The 26,040-nt window shown below is 31.0% G+C and overlaps 1 protein-coding gene across 1 annotated transcript; it reads left to right on the plus strand.

The window, feature by feature from the left end:
* The first annotated feature begins 18,229 nt into the window (after positions 1-18,229).
* LOC108202311 (CASP-like protein 1) lies at positions 18,230-19,341 on the plus strand. Its single transcript, XM_017370702.2, has 3 exons — positions 18,230-18,494; positions 18,580-18,709; positions 18,800-19,341. Exons 1-3 carry the CDS (start codon positions 18,262-18,264, stop codon positions 19,013-19,015), a joined length of 579 nt encoding a protein of 192 aa, XP_017226191.1. The 5' UTR covers positions 18,230-18,261; the 3' UTR covers positions 19,016-19,341.
* Positions 19,342-26,040: the final 6,699 nt, after the last annotated feature.

Here is a 26,040-nt window from a genome sequence, read left to right on the forward strand (position 1 = left end):
GAAAGAAAGTGCACAAGGACCATACATAGTTAGAGCTTTATTTTTCATAACTAAAAGATATCTTTAATGGTGTCATTAGCGAAACAATATCTATAAATGTGTGGAGTTTATACAAATCTTTTGTGAAGGAATAATAAATATTTTGCTTCAAAACCATTACGTCTTGTAATTTAGCAATGAGAATTCATTTTCGACATATAGTGCAGGTTCTAAAAAAGTGCATGACTTAAAGTTGTGTGGAATTTTTATTCAATGAAGGATAATAGGCACATATGACGTTTTGTTTAAGACAAGTTTTTTTTTTAAGAACTTTAAGTTAGAAATGTAGCAAGATATGACGATATTAAAATAAATCGAAGAAATGATAAGATTGTTGTCTAAATGCTAAATATAATTTTTGAAATTGATGAAAAGACGGATAAAACAATGTCAAATTCAACAATTCAAAAATATAATGCATATACTTGAGATGAGCTTGATGATATTGTTGAATGCTGACATTTCTATTCAATTCCAATCTATGTTAATTTATCAATTTTCACCCTTTAAACTAATGTCCCTAGAATAGCGATATAAACTAAGTTCTTGTCAACTCCAATCTAGGCCGATTATATCAATTTTGTTGGTTGATTTTCTTCTCTTAAATATTATGGGCAAATAATTGGCCACAAAAATTTGGTATGTCCAAAGTCATGAAAACCGTTCACCTTAGGTTTTAAGATATATCACTCTTTTTTATTAAAGTGTGTATATTTTATTTTCTGTCTAAACTTTTGTCTATGTTTAGTTTTAAGTCTAAGATGATGTTTCTTGTATGCGGTCTGTTTTTTTATCGAGATTCCAAACTATTTCATGTATTTATACTATCTATGCTTGAGGCTGATTTCAAAGAGAATATGTTACATACTGACGTTACATCCATAATTTTGGATGATTCAAGTTAATGTAGTTTGTTATATCTTGAGATTGATAAATTAGAAAATGGTGAATATTAAATCTCTATTATTATTACTTACAAATGATCTGAATGTTGTTGAAACTTCCATTCAACACCTCGATATTGATGAAGACTAGACTTAAAGGTAAATGGTGGCTAGTTTTTGTACTTGGACGAGTTAGCAATGAACGATAAATGTTACTATTGTTTCAAGCTCCTTATTTCAAATTTAATATCCTGCATACATGTTTCAAACTGTCATTTGAGTTTATAATAAACATTTTGATGGTCACGTACATTGTTATTTATCTAATTACAATAATTTCATAATTTTCATTTTAGGCAGTTTTTTAACCAAATCGGAACCGAGATTTTTAAAATGAAGCCGAATCGTGGTTACGGTTGAGGTTTGTAATTTCCGAGAATTTCGGTTGCGGTTGCGATTTATATAAAAACTGCACCAAAAACGATCCGTACTCTCTACCCTACCATTCATTGTTCCATTATTGGATTTGGAAACTAAGAGATCAAAATATATATTCTTCAAATTGACACAACTCATTGGCTTGCTTTCCATTTTTCATGATGAAAGTCATGATGCCATAATCATTAAAAAATGGATGGTAAAATTATATAAAATGGTAACAAAAATTATCATTGTCAATCATGTGAATGGCTCTTATATGAAAAAAAAAGAAGAAGAAGAAGAAGATGCTGACTTATGCAAAATTTGTCAAAGAATTATGAGTCTAAGTTATAAACAATTGACTAGTTATCAAGCCCGGTAATAGACATACCTATAAATGAAAAATATTAAAATAATATTTCCCTCGCAATATATTAGTTCCATGATTAGGTATATATATATAGACACACACACACAGATATATTTATATATATATGCAATTGCTCAAATACAAACCACTAAAATAAATACTAAAATACAAACCAAGAGAAAGTATACCTAAATGATATCACCCATCCTTATATGTCATCACTGGGCCCACCCTCCCCCACTCAATCTACCCCGGGCCCGCTGGGGCTTCGCCAAGGCTCCGCATGGACCGGCTCTAAACAGCCTTAAAAGCCAAAACTTGGCCCCACCATGGTCCCACTGGCCCCGTCTCGACCCTACTTAGTCCCACTGAGACCCTTATAGACCCATCTCGGGGTCCATCCCCTGTCCCAAAACTCCTAACATTTCTACTTAATCTCATTAGTTTGTTAATGTACACCAAATAAATTATACCGATTTGATTATATGTCATATTTCCTTCATCATATCTTAGATGTTCTTTCTGAAAAAAATTTATCTTGTTATAATCTTATCTTTTTTCATCGTTTTCCAATGCATTTATGAACAATAATCCAAAAATTATACTTTTGTTATCTCTGATTTTTAATGTAATCTCATTTAAATCTATAATAAATCAATATAATGAATTTGGTTAGGCATTGAAAATGTTACAAGTATCTAAAACGTATTATCATGTATGAAAGTTGCAAACATGTGAGGAAATTGGTATCTCTTTTTTCGGAGATTCACTAGTTTTTTGTAATTGAAACTTTTTAACCGGTACTTATATCAGATATCTTTATTATTTGTGTGTATTCACATTTTTAATAGATACTTTTTGATGAAGGGTATCTCATTTCTAAAATTCATAATTTGTGTTCCCTTTTTTTAATTGATACTAATTTTATGCCCTTGTGACTTTTTAAATCAATACTTTTTGTGTGTGCGCATTTAATTTGCATCTGAAATTATGCTATATATGTAGCCTATCTGATATGTGATTGTCAATTTCATAATTCTACCATATCCCGTATATCGCAGATATGACTGACCAGCACCCTCTCAACACAACATCACAAATGGCGGCGGGGTACATGATGGAGTGTTTCTCTGCTTTGATTGTAATAACCGGCCTTTCCCCACAAATATGGACCTGTTGAGACACCGATTGGATGCTCATCAGCAACAACCAGGTGATGTTCAAGCACCAGTCCCTCCTCCACCAGCCAACAATGAAGTCCCTGGAGATGATTCATCAGATGATGAGTTGGTCATAATCCTTGATCCACAGCCCCCATTGGGAGAACCTGTGGCTGTGCCTCCCCAAGGTCTCCCACAGAATGGACCTGGTGTTGATGGCCATGCAGTTAATGGACCCCCACAAGTGCAGCAGCCAATGGAGAATGGTGCACAAAATGCTGCCATTCAGCAGGCAAACGGTCATGTTGCTAATGGTGCACAAGATTAAGGTGGTAGTCTTCTTGAGGATTTGAATTGAAAGAGCTTGCTTAGTAGATTCAGATTGGTAGAATCATAAATGTGCTACCTGTACTTGTATTGTTTTTCTTGTTTCGCCATGAGAAATAGCAATATATGTACAAATTAATTTTTATCACATAACATATACAAATTTGCATCTTACAGAATCACGCCAAATTAGAGCCACTGCCGACTAGAGGCCCACTATTGATTCACTTGAATTGGGCCACCAAAAACGTAAATATTACAGAATTCTCTTTTGATATTTAAGAGGTAATTTCTTTGGTAACTTAAGGTTTTGAATTTCTCATAACCATACCTACAGCAAAGTAACAAGGCCAATCCCATGTCACTTCCCATTTTTCAAAGATTTTTCAGTGTCTTATGAAGAATTCAAAGTGCAAATGACATCAAGTGGCTGACAATATTGGTCATGTTTGAGATCTAATGATTTAATTTTCTTTGGTGCAAGAAAATCCCAGTGATCATAATATTTGTACAACAATGTGATACGACAAACACACGCACCATTCCTCCGTAGATAACCAAAAGAGTCCCTAGAATAATTTGGTTTTACTTTGAAAACTTATAAATAATTTTAAAATTAATCATACTTGTGCATAAACTTTAAATATATTCGGGATGAATATAGTTATACGGTAGACCCACTTTGGATATTATCAATAATTTTAAACCTTTTATTGAGGAGAGGAAACGATGACAAAACTTCTTTTTTTAATTTACTAATTATTTATTTTATGAATAACGAGATTGATATATACATACATATATATATACACATTCTTAATTCATTAGTTTCTTTTTAATTATTATTTTATTCATTTATATCAGCGTAGGACGTGTATATATATATATATGTATATGTATATATATATATGTGTGTGGGCACCCCCCAATATTAACTAATAAAATAACAACTAAACTAACTAAAAAAGAAAGAATATAATGGGCCAGGATGTTATGGGATATCTGATGGATCAAAAAAAGTTGGGGTCTTTGTGTGGGCTCTCTATCATTTAGCCACTTCCTAGCACCTTCCAGTGTGTTCGAGATATTTCTTAGGTATCTATATACTTAATTTATTTTATATAGTTTGATAAAAGCTAAACTTTTATTTAATTATTGTTAAATCACAAATATTTATTCCTAATATATATATGTAGAAGGATTATTTTTTGAATTATCACATGCACATGCTAACATCACACACACACATAAACGTTCATCGTACACCATGTAAAAATTTGGAGGTTTGAAACTGAAATTAAATTTAACATTAAATTTTGAACAATGCCATATTAATCCGTTGAAATTTTAATTAATATCTATAAACAAAGTTTTTCTAAAATTATTTGTATGCAAAATTAAGATTTCAACTTTTTTATTGAATTATCAATAAGTGTTTGAAGTGTACAGACATAAATATAGTGTAGAAAAATTATTTAGTAATGAATTTTATAAATTACTTGTAAATTTATAAACTCATCCATGTATACAAGTATACTAAGATTATAAATGTGAATAAATTTGAACAATTTAATAATTTAAAATTAACTCCTTATGATTCACTTATTTCCCAATACAAGTATAATATAATAATTTGTTTATAGTAATATTAATTTTCACACACCAACTAAACTAAAAAAAAGTAAATAATGGGCCTAAATCCTATGGGATATATATTGGACCTCAAAATTTTGGGCCTAGTTTGACTTGTGCATTATGTAGTTGGGTTGTGGGCTCTTCATCATTTATCCACTTTCTAGCACCTTCGGGTGTGTTCTAGAAATTTCTTATGTATCTATATAAACACTCCATTTTATAGGTGATAGATATAATATTGTATACAGTAAATTAAGTTTTATACACTTTTATACATTCAAATGTTTAGATTATTTGTTATTCTTAATTCTCCATCCATTGATCCTTATTGGAATGATTGTATGATCCATTTGATAGACGCGTGTGTATTATTTGTTATTCTTTCTCCATCCATTTCCTCTTCAAAAGTTTATGGTATGTGTTTATATATGATTCTTATATATGTATATGTATGATAGTATTATTCATTTGATAGATCGTGTGTATATATGTATATGGACATTCATGTTAATAAAGAAATAGTGCTTATAATAATAACAATAGTTCTTAAAAACCCTCTTTTAAAATGTTTTTTTGTCATTTGCTTGAAAAAAAATATAATTTTAATTCTTGATAAATAAAGACAGTCAAGTGTGCCTCTTAGTTTAAATAAGATATTAGTGAAAATATAAATATATTGTTGCAATTATTTTGACATGATGTAAAGATATCGTACTGATATTATCAATGAGCCTAGGATTATGAATCTAAAATTATATACTTATTACTCTCCCTATGTAATTCACCTAAAATTTTTGATATTTAAAACTTTTTGTTATCATTACCTTACTTATCGAATATGTTAAACAAATTTATAAACTGTTTTTTTCTCAGGTAACTATAACCTTCCATTACAATCTTCCTAAACAATGAAGAAATTGCTCCAATCAAATATCAGGTATGGATACTAATTTTAATGACCTGCTTATTAATATATAAATATTAATAAAAAATTAAAATTAGTTTTGACTTGGTTGTATATAGTAGAATCACACGCACACATATATATATATATATATATATATATGAATGGGAAAGTTGAATTTAGCTTTGTATTGAGTTCTTCATTTTCCTATTTCCTGAAAGGGAATCTGCACGGGCAACAGATAAAAGAAGAAAACGTAAAAGGAGCGGTGGCAGATCGGATAAGAGTTTGGGGAGCATGGGATATTCTCCCTGATGAACTCCTTGTTTCAGTTATAATGACCAGATATTATCGACTACCTTGCGTTCAGTGGCATCTGTAGATCGTGGAGGTTAGCATCTATTGATATCCGCAAATGCTTTATGGAACGTCTCCAACCTTTGGTTGTCGTAAGGAGAAGATATTGTAAGAAAGCTTGTGTTCTGTTCAATATGTTCGACGGGAAAAGTAGCAAGTCAATGCTGTCAAATTTGACTGGTAGGAAATTCTGGCATTTAATAAGTGGTTACTTGATCACAATCGATAGCAGAGAACTTTGGCTTGTGAATTTAATGACAAGGCATGAGCTGCATTTTCCTTGCTTTGCATGCATTTAGTGTCAATCACTTTACTGTAAATTCAATAGATTCATGTGTTGCTTTATGAAATCAAGGTATTTAAAGATTTTCTTTAAGATGATTAATATTTGTTTTTGCTACACTTTAGTTCTACTTCAATTTTATTAATCCTGATTTTCTATGAATGGTTACTATAAACTCTATAACATAATATGGTATAATTAATCAATCTTCAACGTTTGTGATGGAACTTTACTAAAAATAGTAAAAACAGAATATATCATATGAATATAGTCAATTTATGAATTCGCATTTTAAAGATATTCACCGCATATTAAAAGGACAATATTTTGTAGATATCCATAAGTTTAAAATGAATAGGTTGTACGGTCATATTTTAAGCGACAAGATAATATATATTGTATGTGTAATCAACCTTCAACATTCATAGTGAAACTTGATTGCAAAATTACTAGCTAGATATTAGAATCATAATATTTTGGCAAACATCTTTAAACCAAAACTCGCCATCCCCACTACCTATTAGGGCTGAGCAAAACCGAATCGAACCGTGCAATTCTGGTTAGGTTCAGTTTTAATTTTTCTGAAAATTTTGTTTAATTCGATTTTCGGTTATTAACCGAATTACAATTCGGTTTGGTTATTAAAATTATAAATACGGTTATAACCGAAATATATGTGTATTATTTTTAAATTATATATATATATATATATATATATATATATATATATATATATATATATATAGGCTCATGATCAAATGGAAACCATTTAATATAAAAACCAGAAACCAATACAAGTTAGTGATATTCTCAGTACCATTTAGTGATATTCTCTTAAGGATTTAGTAATCTGTGTTGTAGTAATTAGTGTAAATTTGCAGAAACTGCTCAAAATCTCCAGATATGTTCCAGAAACTGCTCAGAATCTCCAAATCTGTTCACGTTTTCAATTCAGATGGTGGTGACGGTGGTGGAGATGGTGGAGGTGAAGGTGGAGATGGAGGAAGGATGATTGTAGCGGAGGTCTGGGCGGCTTGAAGTAGGGGGTTGGAGCGTTGCTGGAATAGTGGTGGCTCCGCCGCGTTTTTAAGTTGAGCCGAGATGGAGAATGAAGTATGAACAGGACTGAAGGAGGTGGAAGCAACGACCAAGATGGGGCTGGTGAAGATGGAGGTGGAGATTGTGTTGTTAGAGAAATAATGGAGGTGGAGATAGAGGTGGTGGTTATGGAGGGGGCGAGCGGTATAGAGGTGGTGGTGGTTATGGATTCCAAGGATGAGGTCGAAAATGACATTTGAAAACTGGAACTTGAAATGAGGAATTCAGTTGCATATATGGTTGCATATGGTTGTATTCAGTTGATTCTATTGTAATCGCCAGGGGCACTCATACATAGTTGTAACTTACAGTTTTTCGTTGCATTTAGTTGCATATGAGGTTGCATGCAGCCTCATATGCAACTAAATGCAACTGAGGTGCCCCTGGCGGGGCTATTAGATTACAATAGAATCAACTGAATGCAACCTCATATGCAGCTAAATGCAACTGAAAACTGTAAGTTACAACGGATGTATGGTGTGCCCCTGGCGGGGCCATTAGATTACAATAAAATCAACTGAATGGAACCATATGCAACTGAATACAACCATATGCAACCATATATGCAACAATATATCCATATATATATATAGAGTCCTACTCCAATACAAACCAAGCTAAAATACAAACTAAAAACTACTCACTCATCTACATATATATTATATATACACATACAATTTATATATATCATCACAATCATGCAATATATACTACCAAAGCCGCTACAACCATCAACTAACATCAATATATTCGATCATCAAAAATAGCGAATCACCAGATTCTGTCTAGATTCTGTTCTTTGTTCTCTTTATTTCACTAATTTCTAAAGTAGTGATCACTACTTTCTAAAGCAGTAATCACTAATTTCTGAAGCGAATATCACTAAAATATATAGCAGCGATCAGCGAATTTATTAGCAAATTTGCCGACTAGTGGGGCTGAGTGGAGGGGTGGCAGGGTGGTGGTCGGGATCGAGATAGGTGGATGATGGGTCATGCAAATGGGGTGCGTAGATAGTGTAAAATAGGAGGTTCTTAGTTTGTATTTTAAGATTGGTTTGTATTTGATCACTAGCCTATATATATATATATATATATATATATATATATATATATATATATATATATATATATAGAGAGAGAGAGAGAGAGAGAGAGAGAGTCCTACTCGAATACAAACCAAATTAGCCTAAAAACCAGTTTCTGGTCAATTTTTTATCACTATTTTTAACTACAGAAATCACTAGTTTGTACATAACATATCACTAATTTATATATAGCATATCTCGCGAATATAAGTATATATATACACATATATGCAACGTATATTACCATCATCTTCACCCGAACCGTAATAATGGACCTCTTACGACCATTACCAGACCTTTCTATGACTTGCCACCATTGTCTATCATCACCAATAGTCACATACACTTTCAATCATAACTTACCAAAACTAACGACTACTTACCACCATCATACAATTTCTCTTGCGGCTTTCGACCGCCAAGAACCTTCCTACTACTGAAATTGACCATCCTTAATCGATTACTAATAGTTTAGGTAAGTAGATTTTCTCAATTTTGATAATAAAAATCGTTGTTTATATACTGTATAAAAATAGTGATTAGTGCAGTGTATAATAGTGATACCTGTAGTTATAAATAGTGGTAGGAAAACTGGTTTTTAGTTTGTATTTAAAAGTTGGTTTGTATTTGATCACTTGCCTATATATATATATATATATATATATATATATATATGGATTACAAAGATGAGGTCGAAAATAACATTTGAAAACTGGAACTTGAAATCAGGAATTGTAGTTGCATATACGGTTGCATATGCAACCACCGTATTTTTAGAAAATATTTTCAAAAAGTTAGTATATTTGAAATTTTTTTGAGAAGGTAGTATTTTTGAAAATAAGATTGGAGAAGATAGTATTCTTGAAAATAAGATTGAAAAAACAGTATACAAGTTAATTTCCCCAAAAAAAATTGAAAATATATAATGGCCCCTTTGAAACCCGGGTTTCATTTGAAATTCTTGATTTGATCAAATAACTTGTTTAATAATTTGGATTTAGATTTCAAATAACTTGTTTAATAATTTGGATTTAGATTTCATATGAAATCTATACGTTCTCAAATCTTGTCATTTAAAATCCATCATTTCAAATTAAATGCATGTTTCCAAACCCTCTCTAAGTGCTTTATAGAAAATTTGTTTGGTGTCCCCCAAGAAAACACTCCTACATCGGCCCATATACTTAGAGTTTATTTTTGTTGTTTAAACATTTGAACTTTGAAAACCCTATTCAAAATTGATGTGTTACGTGGGTTTCTTTCTCTTAAGATGATACCATTTTATTATACGGAAATTTTGACTGCAATTTGAATATGTTTCTCTTAATTTTACAATTATTTAAACAGAACTGCAGCTGCCAGAAGCGAATTACTTTACTCCTAGCGCGATTTAACCTTGAAATTATTATAGTCATACCATTGACTGATGTGTGTTCTTGTTCTAATATTTTAATTAAGCTAAGTTGATAACATGAGAACATTCACTGTCTAGCCATTCAGAGAACACTCCTATAAATACTGATCCATAGCTCCAAGTTATTCACAAATATTCTCAACCTCATTCGCATCCATTCTTGTTTTACAGTAAAATATCCATGGCCTCAATCAGCCCAGCAGTGGTACTAGAGCTTGAGAAGAATAGTCAGGCGAGTACTACAACTAGCAAGTTTGTGTTGCATGATGTGATATTGAGGGTCTTCTTGTTTGCAACCTCCCTAACATCACTTGTAGCTCTAGTGACCAGTAAGCAAACCGAAAGGATTCCGGTGCCTTTCCCACCTTACGGAGCATCTGTTGCAGCTGAATTCACTTATATACCAGCCTTCATGTAAGTGCAATTGTTGTTTTGAACAGCAAAGTTAATGCAAATATTTCTTGCCTATGACCCTCTACCAACACGGATTTATTTTCAGATATTCGTCAGCTGTTCTCTCAGCGACTTGCTTCTACAGTATAATTACCACCATCTTATCTTTCTTTGCACTCGTGAAACGTTCTCCAACATCAACAAAGTTGATGTCATGTGTTTTCTCAGTAGATGTTGTAAGCGATGGGAAATCTCCATATCCCTACACAGTATAAGACATCATGTATATATAATAATTTATTAACCATTGCATTTTTGTGCTCAGCTACTCCTAGGTATTTTAGCTTCAGCAACTGGAGCAGCAGGTGAAGTAGCATACTTAGGACTCAAAGGAAACTCAAATGTTGGATGGCACAAGATCTGCAATGCCTATGATTCCTACTGTCGACACATTGGATTCTCCGTTTTAACTTCAATCTTTTCCTCCATGGTTCTATCATTTCTGATCATCCTCTACATCATTACTGTCTCACGAAGATAAACAAATGACCACGCGATTGATTCATCAAAATATTAAGATTGGTTTTAGCTAGGTCAGGCTCCCTTTATGTTTTATGCATTGTATTACTTTTCAGGTTCTTGTGCAGTTTGTGAGTACTCATCTATGTAAGGACCTCAGTTTGCATTAATGTTTATATAATTAAGCTGTCCATGAGTTATACATGGAATGAGTTATATTATCTCATTGTCAACTCTAAAATGGATAGGGAGTTTTGGTTTAAAGATGTTTGCAAAATATTATGGTTTTGATATCTATCAAGTTCCACTCTATAAATGTTGAAGGTTGACTATACATACAATCTATACTATACTATAATAAGCCAACATGGGTATAATTTGTAGTCGTACAAATTTTTGGTTTGGTCACATTGATTTGGTGATTCACTTTCTAACTAAAAGTCGGTTGCACGTAGAGTTCTCATAGTCTTACATCTCTAAACAGTTTGATATACTACAAGATAAAAACTCCAATTTTATTCTTTTAAATATAATTTATAATCTATACTATCTATACTATACTATAATAAGCCAACATGGGTATAATTTGTAGTCGTACAAATTTTTGGTTTGGTCATGTTCTTTTTAATACTAAAAATACTTATAAATAAATGTTCCAATTATACTAAAATACTAAGATAATTTTAAAATTTAACTTATAAATAATAAATTATGAATTATATATTCGCCCGTGCTTCGCACGGGTTAAAGGCTAGTATTATCTTATAGCTTAATACAACATATTCACTTTAAACTTATCGATATCTGCAAAATATTGTCCCTTTTGATATAAACTTATAAACATCTTTAAATTGCAAATTCCTGGACTGATTATATGTGATACAGTCCATTTTTCCTATTTCTAGTAATTCCACCGCTAATGTTGAAAATTGATTAATTATACCATATTTTGTTATAGTATTTATATTTACGGTTCATACAAAATCGGGATCAATTAAATTGTAGCATAACCAAAGTTTAGTAAAAACAAGTATTAATTATGTAAAGAAAAATCCTTAAACACCTTGAATTCAATAAGAAATTTTTTACTCTTGCATCATCATCATGTTGTTTATTTAGGTACATAAAATTCTACAATAAATTAAAAGTAAATATACCATAAAGTAAATAATGGGCCTAAATCCTATGGGATATATAATGGACCTCAACCTAATTTGACTTGTGCATTATGTAGTTGGGTTGTCTGGGCTCTTCATCATTTATCCACCTCCTAGCACCTTCAGGTGTGTTCGAGAAACTTCTTATCTATCTATATAAACACTCCATTTTATAGGTAAACAGTAAATTACATTTTATATACTTTTCCCTCATAATTGTTTTCAGTTTTAACACCACTACAAAAACATTCATATGTTTGGATTATTTGTTATTCTTTCTCAATCCATTGATCCTTATTGGAATGATTGTATGATCCATTTGATAGAGGCATGTGTATTTTTTGTTATTCTTTCTCCATTCATTTGCTCTTCAAAAGTTTATGGTATGTGTTTATATATGAATCTTATATATGTATATGTATGATTGTGTGTATGTATGTATATGAACATTCATATTAATAAAGAAATAGTGATTACAATAATAACAATAGTTCTTAAAAAACCCCTTTTAAAATGTTTTTTTTGTCATTTTCTTGAAAAAAAATACAATTTTAATTGGTGATCAATAAAAACAGTCAATTACGCCTCTTAGCTTAAAAAAGATATTAGTGAAAATATAAATATATTGTTGTAATTATTTTTACATGATGTATAGATATCATATTGATATTATCAATGAGCCTATGATTATGAATCTTAAATTATATAATTATTACTCTGCCTATGTAATTAGCTAAATTTTTTGATATTTAAAACTTTTTATTATTATAATTACAGTTTCTTATCAAATATGTTAAACAAATTTATAGACTAATATTTTCTCAGGTAACTATAACCTTCCATCACAATCTTCCCAAACAATGAAGAAATTGCTCCAATCAAATATCAGGTATGGATACTAATTTTGATGACCTGCTTATTAATATATAAATATTAATAAAAAAATTAAAATTAGTTTTGACTTGGTTGTATTTAGTAGAATCATATATATGTGTGTGTATTCACACACACATATAGATAATAAAATTGTATATATGCATTATCTAAACAATAATCATCTAAGTTCTTTCTTTTTCATTGTACTAGATGAAGATGAAGAGAATGAGGAGCTACTGGTATAACAGATTTAATTATTATATATTTTTAACTCAGCTATGTACAACTATTTATTAATTACCATTGTATTATGTGTTTATATTTCAAACTGCTGCAGAATATCATATTCCCACAACTCTGTTTTTCCAACATTGCACAGAGGGTTCTCGCAATGGCTAAGTTTGTAAACCAATATACCAATGTATGGTATATTTAATTGTAATTTTGATTTAATTTTGGTTTATTGTAGAATTTTATGTGCCTATATAAGTAACATGATGATGCAAGAGTTTTACAATCTTTTATTGAATTAAATTTTTTGAGAGTTTTCTCTTATATTATTGTAAATTCAATACATTGTGGGCCCTACATATTTATGATGAAAAAATCCGTCGTATTTCCATTGTGGGCCCTACATATTTACGACAGAAAAAATATCGTAAATGCAGCCACGTGGACTCCACTGCTCAATTCATCAACTACACCATGTGACACAAAAAAAACCGTCGTATTTTTAGTGTGGACCCCACTGCTTAATCATCACCCACAATATATGAAGAAATATTCCGTCATTAGGTGAATTTATGATGGATAACGTCATAAGTTGTCAACTTACGATTGCGTAATCACGACGGAAAAGAAAACTAATTTTATTTTCATTTATTTTTGTCTTTGATTAGCTATATATGTTAACTTACAACAGTTTAATTACAACAGAAAATTTAATTTATCATTCTCATTTATTTTTCATTTTCAAACAGATATAATTATATAATTTTAGGAAGTTACGACGGCGTAATTATGACAGAATCGAAAATCATTTTATTTTCATTTATTTTTTGTCTTTAGTTAGCTAAATATATTAACTTACGATGGTTTAATTATGACAGAAAATTAAATTTATCATTCTCATTTCTTTTCCTTTTTTTTAAACAGCTATAATTATATAATTATGTGAACTTACGACGGCGTAGTTACGACCATTTTATTTTCATTTATTTTTTGTCTTTAATTAGGTGGATATGTTAACTGACGACGGAAATTAAAACTTATCATTCTCATTTATTTTCTTATTTAAAAGCTATAGTTATATAATTATGTGATCTTATGACGGCGTTGTTATGACGAAAATGGAAAACAATTTTATTTTAATTTATTTTTTGTCTTTAATTAGGTAGATATGTTAACTTAATGATGGTTCATTGCGACAGTTGTTTTCGCGGGAAATGATTTACTATATTTTATTAGGTTGGGCCTGAATTCTAGTGAATCATACGACGGAAGGTTGGTACGTTGTAAGTATTGACAAGAACATATGACGAATATTGGTTTTGCGTCGTAAGTTTTGCGCTCCGCCTTTTCCGTCATAAGATATCTGTCTTAATATAATCATAATATTTTGGCAAACATCTTTAAACCAAAACTCGCCGTCCCCACTACCTGTGCACGCGCGTCTCACTTAGCTTGAAACATAACTATGGGCACCCTAATTATGGAAAACATAAACACAAACTAGAGTCCTTACATACTGCATAAGAACGTGTAAAGTAATACAAAAAGATACAGGGAGCCTGCCTACAAACGAATTTCACTATTTTGATGAGTTAGTGGCATGGTCATTTATTTATCTTCATGAGACAGTAATGATGTAGAGGATGATCAGGAATGATAGAACCATGGAGAAAAAGCTTGAGGTTAAAATTGAGAATCCAGCTTGATGTTATAACAGAGAATCCAATGTGTCGACAGTTGGAATCATAGACATTGCAGATCTTGTGTCATCCAACGTTTGAGTTTCCTTTGAGTCCTAAGTATGCTACTTCAACTGAAGCTCCAGTTGAGGAAGATAAAATCCCTAAGAGTAGCTGAGCACAAAAATGCAAAGGTTATTTAATTATTATGCCTGTTGTCGTATAACAGTGTAGGGAAATGAAGAATTTTACATGAGTGTAGAGAAAGATAAAAAGGTAGTAATTATGCTGTAGAAGTTCACATCTACAGCAAGAACCACATCCATTTTGAATACACTGTCGTCCCAGTACAGATATTAAGGAACTCAACGCAAAAGAAGAAAATTGTAGGGGCTGCATATCTTTAATATTCATCAGCATGTGAAACATTCACGCATGTACTAGTTATATATGTCCACAGCATCTATATATATGTGTAAACATATAGAAATTATATTTAAGTTCACTGAAATTTACAATTGGTGAGTATTTAGGTTTGAGGAAACTTCGGCTATATAATTATATAATAGGCAAAAATTATAATGATTTTTTTGCGAACTTGAATTTTATTTAAAATTTTGGATTTGATCAAATACATGTTTGGATTAATTTAAAAAAAATTGTTGGATTAGCTTTTCATTTGAAATTCAATACATTCAAATACAAGTATAATCACACATCAAATCATGTCATTTGAAATTCAAAATTTGAAATGAAAAACGTAGACATCATGCACATGAAAAATATAAAAAAGTTATTAAGATAGTATGTATGACTTTATAACTTCTGAAATATTGCAATTTATGACATAACAGAGATATCAAAGTACTTTAAAAAGCATACTTATTCATTGAGAAACATCATCTTAAACTGTAAGTTGTTGGAACTTCTATTCAACACCTGGACATTGATAAAGACTAAACACCAAACACTTGCCAGTTCCTCTCCAAAATTACAGTTCAGCATATCATAGAATATTCAGCTTAATTCTCCGATCTTAGTAATAGAAACAAAGACCTCATATATTAGAAACCCTGGGGGCATCCAGAATTGTAGTATATGCCCTGCTCCCTGGCATTAGGAAGCTCTAAATTTTTGAAACAAACCTTCCCTTATTTATTTGATTGAGTAATTATAGCACACTCAATCATAGCTAGGTTGAAACCGCAAAAGTGTTTTAGGCGACAAATTTGGATACACAACGAGCCATAAAATCCCCTCATGTATGGGAGCTTGGATTCTATGACTATGAGCAGCGAAAGCTGTAATTTGGGTAGAACTTAATGGAAGGGAGTTTAATCGTTGGAGTATCATCTTTATTGTTTACTGAGATCGTAAGATATCATTAGAGGTACCTCAGAAAATATGTTTCATAATTTAGCATGTTAGCATATAACATGCTGAAATGTTCGCAAAAAAATTAGTATGAAATTTTAATAATAATAAAAAATCCAGTGTTAATTGTTGACTAAATTGTGATAAGAAATGTTATGTGGCAGACGACACCGGGGACTTTGTGGCATGCAAGTATTTGCGTTGATCACCATTAATGTATGTGGATCAGTCACCTTAAGCAATTATATATATATATATATATATATATATATATATATGGGCTTATTCCACTACAAACCACACTCTCATACAAACCTAAAAACCACTATTTCCACTCCCATTTTTGCTATGAGCACTCCAATCTTTTTATTTTTTTAAATTTTCATGGGGGCACTGCTGACATCATCTGCCACGTCAGCACCTGCTGACGTGGCACACGTCAGCACTGGGCCACCCAACTGCTGACGTGGCAGATGATGTGGCACTGCCACGTCAGCAGTGGGTGTGACCCAGTGCTGACGTGGCAGTGCCACGTCAGCAGTTGGGGGACCCCCTGTGCTGACGTGGCGTGTGACGTGGCGGGGTGAAAAGTGTAAATTTGGGGAAGTTGATGCCAAAGCTAGGGGGGTGATATTGTTGGTTTTTAAGAGTTTGGGGGATATTTGTTTAGTTTTGAAATTGGTTTTTAGGTTTTTATGATAAAGTTGGTTTGTATTTGAACAAACCCATATATATATATATGTATATGTGAATGTTTGGTTCATGGTTAATGATCAATTGGAATCTAAAACTCATGCACAATTTAGTATGGAATGAGAACCCAATTCTTTTAGGTGATTAAATCATACACTTTCTACCTTTTGGATTTTCATACCATTACCATTCCCATCAACCCCAATCCCATACATATTCTCATTTCCCAACCTCAATCCAAACGCGGCCTATAATTTGTATATCGAAACTCCCACAACAATTTTCAAAATAAAATTTACCCCTTGCATACTTCTTAATTATATCTGAACTTGCACGATTTCATAATTCACAAAGTCATGCGTACTTTGTTGTCCAGTGACCAAATACATAGCCCCCATAAGTCCCAACAACAAAAAGTAATTGTTTATTTAATATAACCAAACTTTCCACAGATCTAAAATACTCATCTATTGCAATTTTCAGTTAATTTAATATATCACATAAATTCTTTATGGGTCCATATATGTTTCATGCTGGTGTGAATGGTGCTAATAGAGTGTTTCACATGGTGGAATATTAAACATGTGCAGCCCCTCCATTTTTCTTCATATATAAGTGAGTTCAGTGGTGTCAGTAAGTGTACCAGCCGCGTCCTAAAATTATATTTTATATTTTTTTACCATTCTTGAAGTTATAAAAATGCTCAGAAAAATTGAAAACATATAATGGCCCGTTTGGAACCTGGGTTTCATTTGAAATTCTGAATTTGATCAAATAACATTTTTAATAATTTAGATTTCATTTGAAATCCAAACATTCAAATATTAATATAAATATGAAAATTTGAAATGACAAATCAAATCCTTTAATTTAAAATCCATCATTTCAAATTAAATGCATGTTTCCAAATCCTCTCTAAGTGTTTTGTAGAAATTTGTTTAAACACATCCGACCATATAGTTAGAGTTTATTTTTGCTGTTTAAACATTTTAACTTTGAAAACCCTATTCAAAATTGATGTGTTACGTGGGTTTATTTCTCTTAAGATAATACCATTTTATTATATGGAAATTTTGACTGCAATTTAAATATGTTTCTCTTAATTTTACAATTATTTAACAGAACTGCAGCTGCCAGCTGAAGCGAATTACTTTACTCCTAGTGCGATTTAACCATGAAATTATTGTAGTCATACAATTGACTCATGTGTTTTCTTGTTCTAATATTTTAATTAAGCTAAGTTGATAACATGAGAACATTCGCTGTCTAGGCATCCTATAAATACTCATCCATAGCTCCACGTTATTCAAAAATCTTCTTAACCTCATTTGCATCCATTCTTGTTTTACAGTAAAATATCTATGGCCTCAATCAGCCCAGCAGTGGTACTAGAGCTTGAGAAGAATAGTCAGGCAAGTACTACAACTAGCAAGTTTGTGTTGCATGATGTGATATTGAGGGTCTTCTTGTTTGCAACTTCCCTAACATCACTTGTAGCTCTAGTGACCAGTAAGCAAACTGAAACGATTCCCGTGCCTTTCCCACCTTACGGAGCATCTGTTGCAGCTGAATTCACTGATATACCAGCCTTCATGTAAGTGCAATTTTTGTTTTGAACAGCAAAGTTAATGCAAATGTTTCTTGCTTATGACCCTCAACCAACACGGATTTGTTTTCAGATATTCGTCAGCTGTTCTCTCAGTGACTTGCTTCTACAGCATAATTACCACCATCTTATCTTTCCTTGCACTCGTGAAACGTTCTCCAACATCAACAAAGTTGATGTCATGTGTTTTCTCAGTAGATGTGGTAAGCGGTGGGAAATCTCCATATCCCTACACAGTTATAAGACATCATGTATATATAATAATTTATTAACCATTGCATTTTTGTGTTCAGCTACTCCTAGGTATTTTAGCTTCAGCAACTGGAGCAGCAGGTGAAGTAGCATACTTAGGACTCAAAGGAAACTCAAATGTAGGCTGGAACAAGATCTGCAATGTCTATGATTCCTACTGTCGACACATTGGATTCTCGGTTTTAACCTCAATCTTATCCTCCATGGTGCTATCATTCCTGATCATCCTCTACATCGTTACTGTATCACGAAGATAAACAAAATCACCACGCCATTGATTCATCAAAATATTAAGATTGGTTTTTAGCTAGGGCAGGCTCCCTTCATGTTTTATGCATTGTATTGCTTTTCAGGTTCTTGTGCAGTGTGTGACTCATCTATGTAAGGACCTCAGTTTGCATTAATGTTTATTTAATTAAGCTGTCCATGAGTTATACATGTTATACATGGAATGAGTTATATTATCTCCATGTTAACTATAAAATGGATAGGGAATTTTGGTTTAAAGATGTTTGTAAATATTATGGTTTTGATATTTATCAAGTTCCACTCTGTAAATGTTGAAGGTTTACTAGACATACAATATTATCTTATAGCTTAATACAACATATTCACTTTAAACTTATTGCAAAATATTGTCCCTTTTGATATACACTAAATATCTTTAAATTGCAAATTCCTAGACTGATTATATGTGATACAGTCCATTTTTCCTATTTCTAGTAATTCCACCGCTAATGTTGAAGATTGATTAATTATACCACCATATTTTGTTATAGCATTTATATTTACCGTTCATACAAAATCGGGATTAATTAAATAGTAGCATAACCAAAGTTTAGTAAAAACAAGTATTAATCATGTAAAGAAAAATCCTTAAATACTTTAACTTCATAAAGCATTAATTTTAAAAGAAAATAAGAGAATACTCTCAACTATTTTAGTTCAATAAGAAATACTCTTGCATCATCATCATGTTGTTTATTTAGGTACATAAAATTCTACAATAAATTAAAAGTAAATATACCATAAAAGCTGGTGTGATCATACAAATTCAAGGATGATTACATACAAAATTTGGACTTCAATCTTTCGCTACTTGAGGTTTTCCTAGTTTGATATGGATCATATGGTTCTCATCTGGATCATCGTGTGTGTTATAGTCACTATGTCCTATTCTAGCTTGATTCTCATGAACCACCGAGTCTCGTCTCCATCGGCGCGAAGAAATTGTTGGAATTATATTCTAATAATCTAAACTTGGAATAAATAAATTAATATAATCACTAATTGTTTTATTAGTAGATGATAAGTTAGAGAAATTGTGGGAGAGTATTGGATTAGTAATGAGTTTTTTTAGGATCATAGAGTAGTAGAGTTTAGTTTCTGATGGACACTAGTTAGGGTAGCCTTTATATATTATGTTATGTATCTCTTTTAATATATCAGGAGAAATACAATGTAGTCTTTCAAGTTCATTTGCTCTTATATATATATATATATATATATATATATATATATATAGAGTTAAGTTCTATGGAGTACATAAAAACATTGGAGTATTGGAGTACAAATCAAAATTTGTTAGTTTGATCCTATATAATATCTTTGATTATCCAAATTTTGATATAATCTATCATTTATAAGTTGTCTTGCACATAATTGTCAGTTAATCATTAATATCTTTCAACTTTAACAAGTATTAAGATTATTGTTCTACTTATTAGTTATATTGCAGAACATAGAGTCCTATGATTTATAAAAGTAATTATTCTACCATTTGATCACGATGTTTATGTTGCAGAACATAATGTGCAGGTTGTCAAATATTTACAAATATTATTGGACAAAAAAAATTGAAATTTAGATGACTAGATTACATTTTATCAAACTTTGTACTCCAATACTCCAATTTTTTTTGTACTCCATAGAACTTAACTCTATATATGTATGTATTGTTTAATTTGAAGTTATTAGTTTTATAGTTTAATTTTAACATGGTATCAGAGCGAGATTGTGTTGTTTCGCTGCCAGGCGGGTGGTGAAGCCGCCGCTAGTGGTGGAGTCGCAGAATAACTGTGTGACGAGATAGTTTCAGGTATGCGTTGCAAAAGGATGGTGGCAAAGTTGCATGTGTAGTAAGGGATGCATGTGTAGTAGGGGGCTACCGTGAAAGGAGAGGCGATGCCGGAGGAGAAAATGATATAGAAGTGAACGTGTCTTAGAGAGATATTTTTTTTTGAAATGCAATGATTTTTGAAATCGAGAGAGTCATGGGGGGAGTTGTGTTCTCTATTTTCTGGTGAAAATCGAATGGAGGTGAACGTGCCAGATGGGCAAACACGAACAGTGCTGGACGGGCAAATAAAAGTGCCACATGGGTAATTAAAAAAAAAGGCGAGATGGGCAAACAAGACATGCCAGATAGGCAAATAAGAAGGGCCATACGGGCTAAGTTGAAAGCCACACAGGCTAAATTGAAAGCCATACGGGCTAAATTGAAAGCCATACGGGCCGCAAGGATTGCAGGGTTGACGAAGGTGTTGTAGAATACAACATTATTAAGCCACACGGGCTCATGAAGACGTAGCCAGACGGGAAAAACAAAATAGCCAGACGGGCTCAATTTAAAAGGTCATACGAGCCACTAAAGAACGTCAGATGGACACCGAGGAACTTGTCAGACGGGCATAGATAAGTTTAGATTAGGGGAGATTGTTGGAATTATATTCTAATAATCTAAACTTGGAATAAATAAATTAATATAATCACTAATTATTTTATTAGTAGAGGATACGTTAGGGAAATTGTGGGAGAGTATTGGATTAGTAATGAGTGTTTTTAGGATTATAGAGTAGTAGGGTTTAGTTTCCGATGAACACTAGTTAGTTGCTATCACTTTATTGGGTAGCCTTTATATATTATGTGATGTATCTCTTTTGATATATCATGAGAAATACAATGTAGTCTTTCAAGTTCATTTGCTCTTGTATGTATGTATATATATATATATATATATATATATATATATATATATATATATATATATATATGCAAACATTCTAGAGAGGGACTCCTTATATGGAGTTACATAGTGCGCCATTATAAATTATCAATTTTATTATAAATTCTGTTATAGAATACATATAAAACATGATTCTAATATAGAATATTATAAAATATATCTATTTTAAGTAATTTAACACTTATAATTTGATTATAAAAAGTATATTTTCGAAACTGATTCTACAACAGAATAATTCTGGATGATTATTATTCAGTTATAGAATCGTGTTGAGATATTGCATAATTTTAGATGATCTTTGGAATAAAAAAATTGTATAACTCCGTTTTCGGTTTAATAATCAAAATTTGCAATTATATTTCATAAAAAATATAATAGAATATATATTATGTATATATTTATAATGGTGTGCTACGTAACTCCATATAAGAGGGTATGCTATGGAGTGCTACCCTATATATATATATATATATATATATATATATATATATATATATATATATATATATATTCGTATTGTTTAATTTGAAGTTATTAGTTTTATAGTTTAATTTCAACAGAACTTTTATTTAGTCCACTACACTTATAAGTAATTAACTCGACCAGGAGTTCTCATATATATAAATCACGCTTATCACTTCATGATGATATTTTAATACACAAACGCCTTATTGTAATCTTGTAAATGAACATTTTGGCGAAATGAGTATATATTGATAACTATCCTTGTATCAATCAATCACAAGACTAACCCAATTCAAATTTATTTCAAATTTATTTCGGGTACCAATTGAAATTTCAAATATATTTGTGAAGTCCAGACACCCTGTTACTCCAATATATACACAACATATGCTATTAAAATATTCATGAAGTCATCAATTGGCTCAACCCAATTCTTGTGAAATAAAAATGGTCCATTAAATGCTAACTAACCTGCATCCGGGCCACATAAAAAATATGGTAAATTATAATCTTTTTGCAATTCAAACTAGCAAGGTCAATCACATAATTTTCATATATGCTAGTATCGAACAATTAATTAGTCTAAATAATATTATATGGTGCTACTAGAAATAAATGATTTTCATTAACCATCTCAAGAAAAATAAAATTCACCATATGTCCAAGTATGTAGTATAAATGGAAGATGAAAAATATTTTAATTAATAGCTAAAACTAGATTAAAATTTTTCAGATAAAAATAATGAATATGATAAATAATTGTTGTAATTAGAAAATGGGAGGTTACATAGTAACCCGCTCATTAATCTAGCATCCATGTTAGATTCCCCATATTTTAGCAAAGTAAGTGCCGGACATTTTTAAAAAAATAAATAAACCTTTTGATGATATCATTGTGGATGAAAATATTTGTTCTCGAAATTGATAACATTTTTATATGGAAACTAAAATATGAGATTGTGAAAATTAGACTTCTTCAAGAATCGATAACATTGTTACAAACTAAAACATATAATTGCATAATGATAAATATTTAAATTGGTGTCTTCAATTTAACATAACTATATTTTATAACATAAGTAAGAATATTTATGCACAAGAGGTCATAAAAAGGTCCTTTTGTGGTCAACAAATAACTTCACTAACAATTGGAATAAATTGAAATAAAACACTATGAGCTTGTACAAAATAAACAAATTTAGAGAACAAATATACAAGACAACTACTCAAAATGCTAAATTAGTTTACAAGTTATTCTCATAACCCTCTGTGCAATATCTTGAAAAATAGTACTCTGCATTTGGAAACCACTGGTAGGGGAATATGATATTCCGTAGCAACCTGAAATATAAATACATAATAAAATGATAATTAATATATAATTTTACATAACTAAGTTAAGAATATATACTAATTAGATATGTTATACCAGTAGCTCCAATTTTCATCTCCCACACGGAGGATATCGGGTGCAAGAGCTCTGTACCATGAAACATGAAAAAGAAAGAACTTAGATGATTATTATTTAGGTAATGCATAGATACAATTTTATTATGATTATATATATATATATATATATATATATATATATATATATATATATATATATATATATATATGATTCTACTATATACAAGCAATTCAAAACTAATTTTAATTTATTATTAAAATTTATATATTAATAAGCATGTCATTAAAATTGGAATCCATACCTGATATTTGATATTGATTGGAGCATATTCTTCATTGTTTATAAGGATATAGTTACCTGAGAAAAAAATCAGTTTATAATTATGTTTAACATATTTGATAAGTAACTGTAATGACGTTAAAAAAATTTTAAATATCAAAAATTTGAGGGGAGTTACGGAGGAAGAGTAATAACTACATAATTTTAGATTCATAATTATAGGCTCATCGATAATATCAATATGATATCTTCACATCATGTCAAAATAATTGCAACTATATATTTATATTTTCACTAATATTGTATTTAAGATAAGAGGCACAATTGACTACTGTGTTCATTTATCAAGAATTAAAATTATATTCTTTCCAAGAAAATGAAAAAACATTTTATAAGGGCTTTTTTATTAGTTGTTATTAAAATAGATAAGCATTATTTCTTTATTAATATGAATGTCCATATACATATACATACACACACAAATCTCTATCAAATGGATAATACAATCATACATAGATATATACATAAACACATACCATAAACTTTTGAAGAGCAAATGGATGGAGAAAGAATAACAAATAATACACACGTATCTATCAAATGGATAATACACTCATTCCAATAAGGATTAATGGATGGAGAAAGAATAACAAATAATCCACACATTTGAATGCTTTTGATGTTTTTGACGGTGGTGTTAAAACCGAAAACAATAATGAGAGAAAAGTTTATATAACTTAATTTAGAGTTTATAATATTATATCCAATCACCTATAAAATGGAGTGTTTATATAGATATATAGGAAATTTCTGGAACAGACCTGAAGGTGCTAGGAGGTGGATAAATGACACAGAGCCCACAAAGCCCAACTACATAATGCACAAGTCAAACTAGGCTCAAAATTTTTGGGTACATTACATATCCCATGTGATTTAGGCCCATTATATGCTTTTTTTAGGTTGGTTAGTGTGGGAAATTAATATTATTAAAAAACAATTATTATATTATACTCAGTGTTAGAAAATAAGTGAACTATAAGTAGTTAATTTTATAGTATTAATTTGTTCAAATGTATTCACATTTACAGTATACTTGTGGCATATACATGGATGAGTTTATAAATTCACAAGTAATTTATAAAATTCATTACTAAATAACATTTTTACAATATATATGTGTGTACACTTTAAATATTTATTTACTAATTCATTGAAAAAGAAGAAATCTTAGTTTTGCATACAAATATTTTTAGACAATTTTTTTTTAAATATTAAATTTCTACGAATAACCGACTATATAAAATTCTGATTTTGATAAATACATATATATTCACATCATCAACTTAGTATTTCCAATAATCTCTCCTTGTTTAAGATTTGTTAATTAACGTAATCATAAATCTGAGTTGATTGATTCACTTTTTTTCACTCTTTAAAACGAGGGTTTATTACCATTCTCGACGCCACCGAGAGCCTCCGTCAACGACAACTCCGGCCGTTCTCCTCCAATCCCCACTCACAATCAGTTTTCACAACCTCTTCAAAACCCCTTCTACCTGTGAGCCCAATTGTACAGTAGTGTGCAAACTCTCCAAATCCATTTATAACCCTTGCCTTGGTTTGAACATTTTATTATTTATTTATATTTGGTAGAGACAAAGACTTTGCTCACAGGAAGCCTTGTATTCTGTTTTCTCTGTTAAACTAAAATAGCCAGTTTTTAACCATTTCATCCTTACTATGATTTGAATCATAAAATCGATTGAAAACTCGAGGATCCCTAATCCCTTTTCCACAAATCCCCTGGCTGCATCTCTGTGTTTTGTTGTTTTGTTTTTTTCAGGGATATATGAAAACTAAAGAAAGCTACCGACGAGACTCGGATAATGATTCTACGGTCGCGTACGTGAGAGATAGGGTAGCGGTGGTAGCCGAAGAGGATGGTGGTGACGGTGGCAATTCCGGGATCAGATCCATGTGTCGGTTTCAGAAAAGATGCATTAATTGTGCCTTAATTGAGGGCGTTAATTGCGCCTTAATTGAGCGAGTTAATGTTTTGTTAATTGTGCCTTAATTGAAAGCTTTAATTGTCTCTTTTATGA

This window comes from Daucus carota, chromosome 9 (assembly GCF_001625215.2).
Source record: "Daucus carota subsp. sativus chromosome 9, DH1 v3.0, whole genome shotgun sequence".
Lineage (NCBI taxonomy): Eukaryota > Viridiplantae > Streptophyta > Magnoliopsida > Apiales > Apiaceae > Daucus > Daucus carota.

Bases quoted from the DNA above. Each gene is read 5' to 3' on its own strand.
- LOC108202311 (XM_017370702.2), top strand. From the start codon at position 18,262: ATGGCCTCAATCAGCCCAGCAGTGGTACTAGAGCTTGAGAAGAATAGT. The intron at 18,495-18,579 runs GTAAGTGCAATT...ATTTGTTTTCAG, and splicing joins ACTGATATACCAGCCTTCAT to ATATTCGTCAGCTGTTCTCT. The intron at 18,710-18,799 runs GTAAGCGGTGGG...TTTTGTGTTCAG, and splicing joins GTGTTTTCTCAGTAGATGTG to CTACTCCTAGGTATTTTAGC.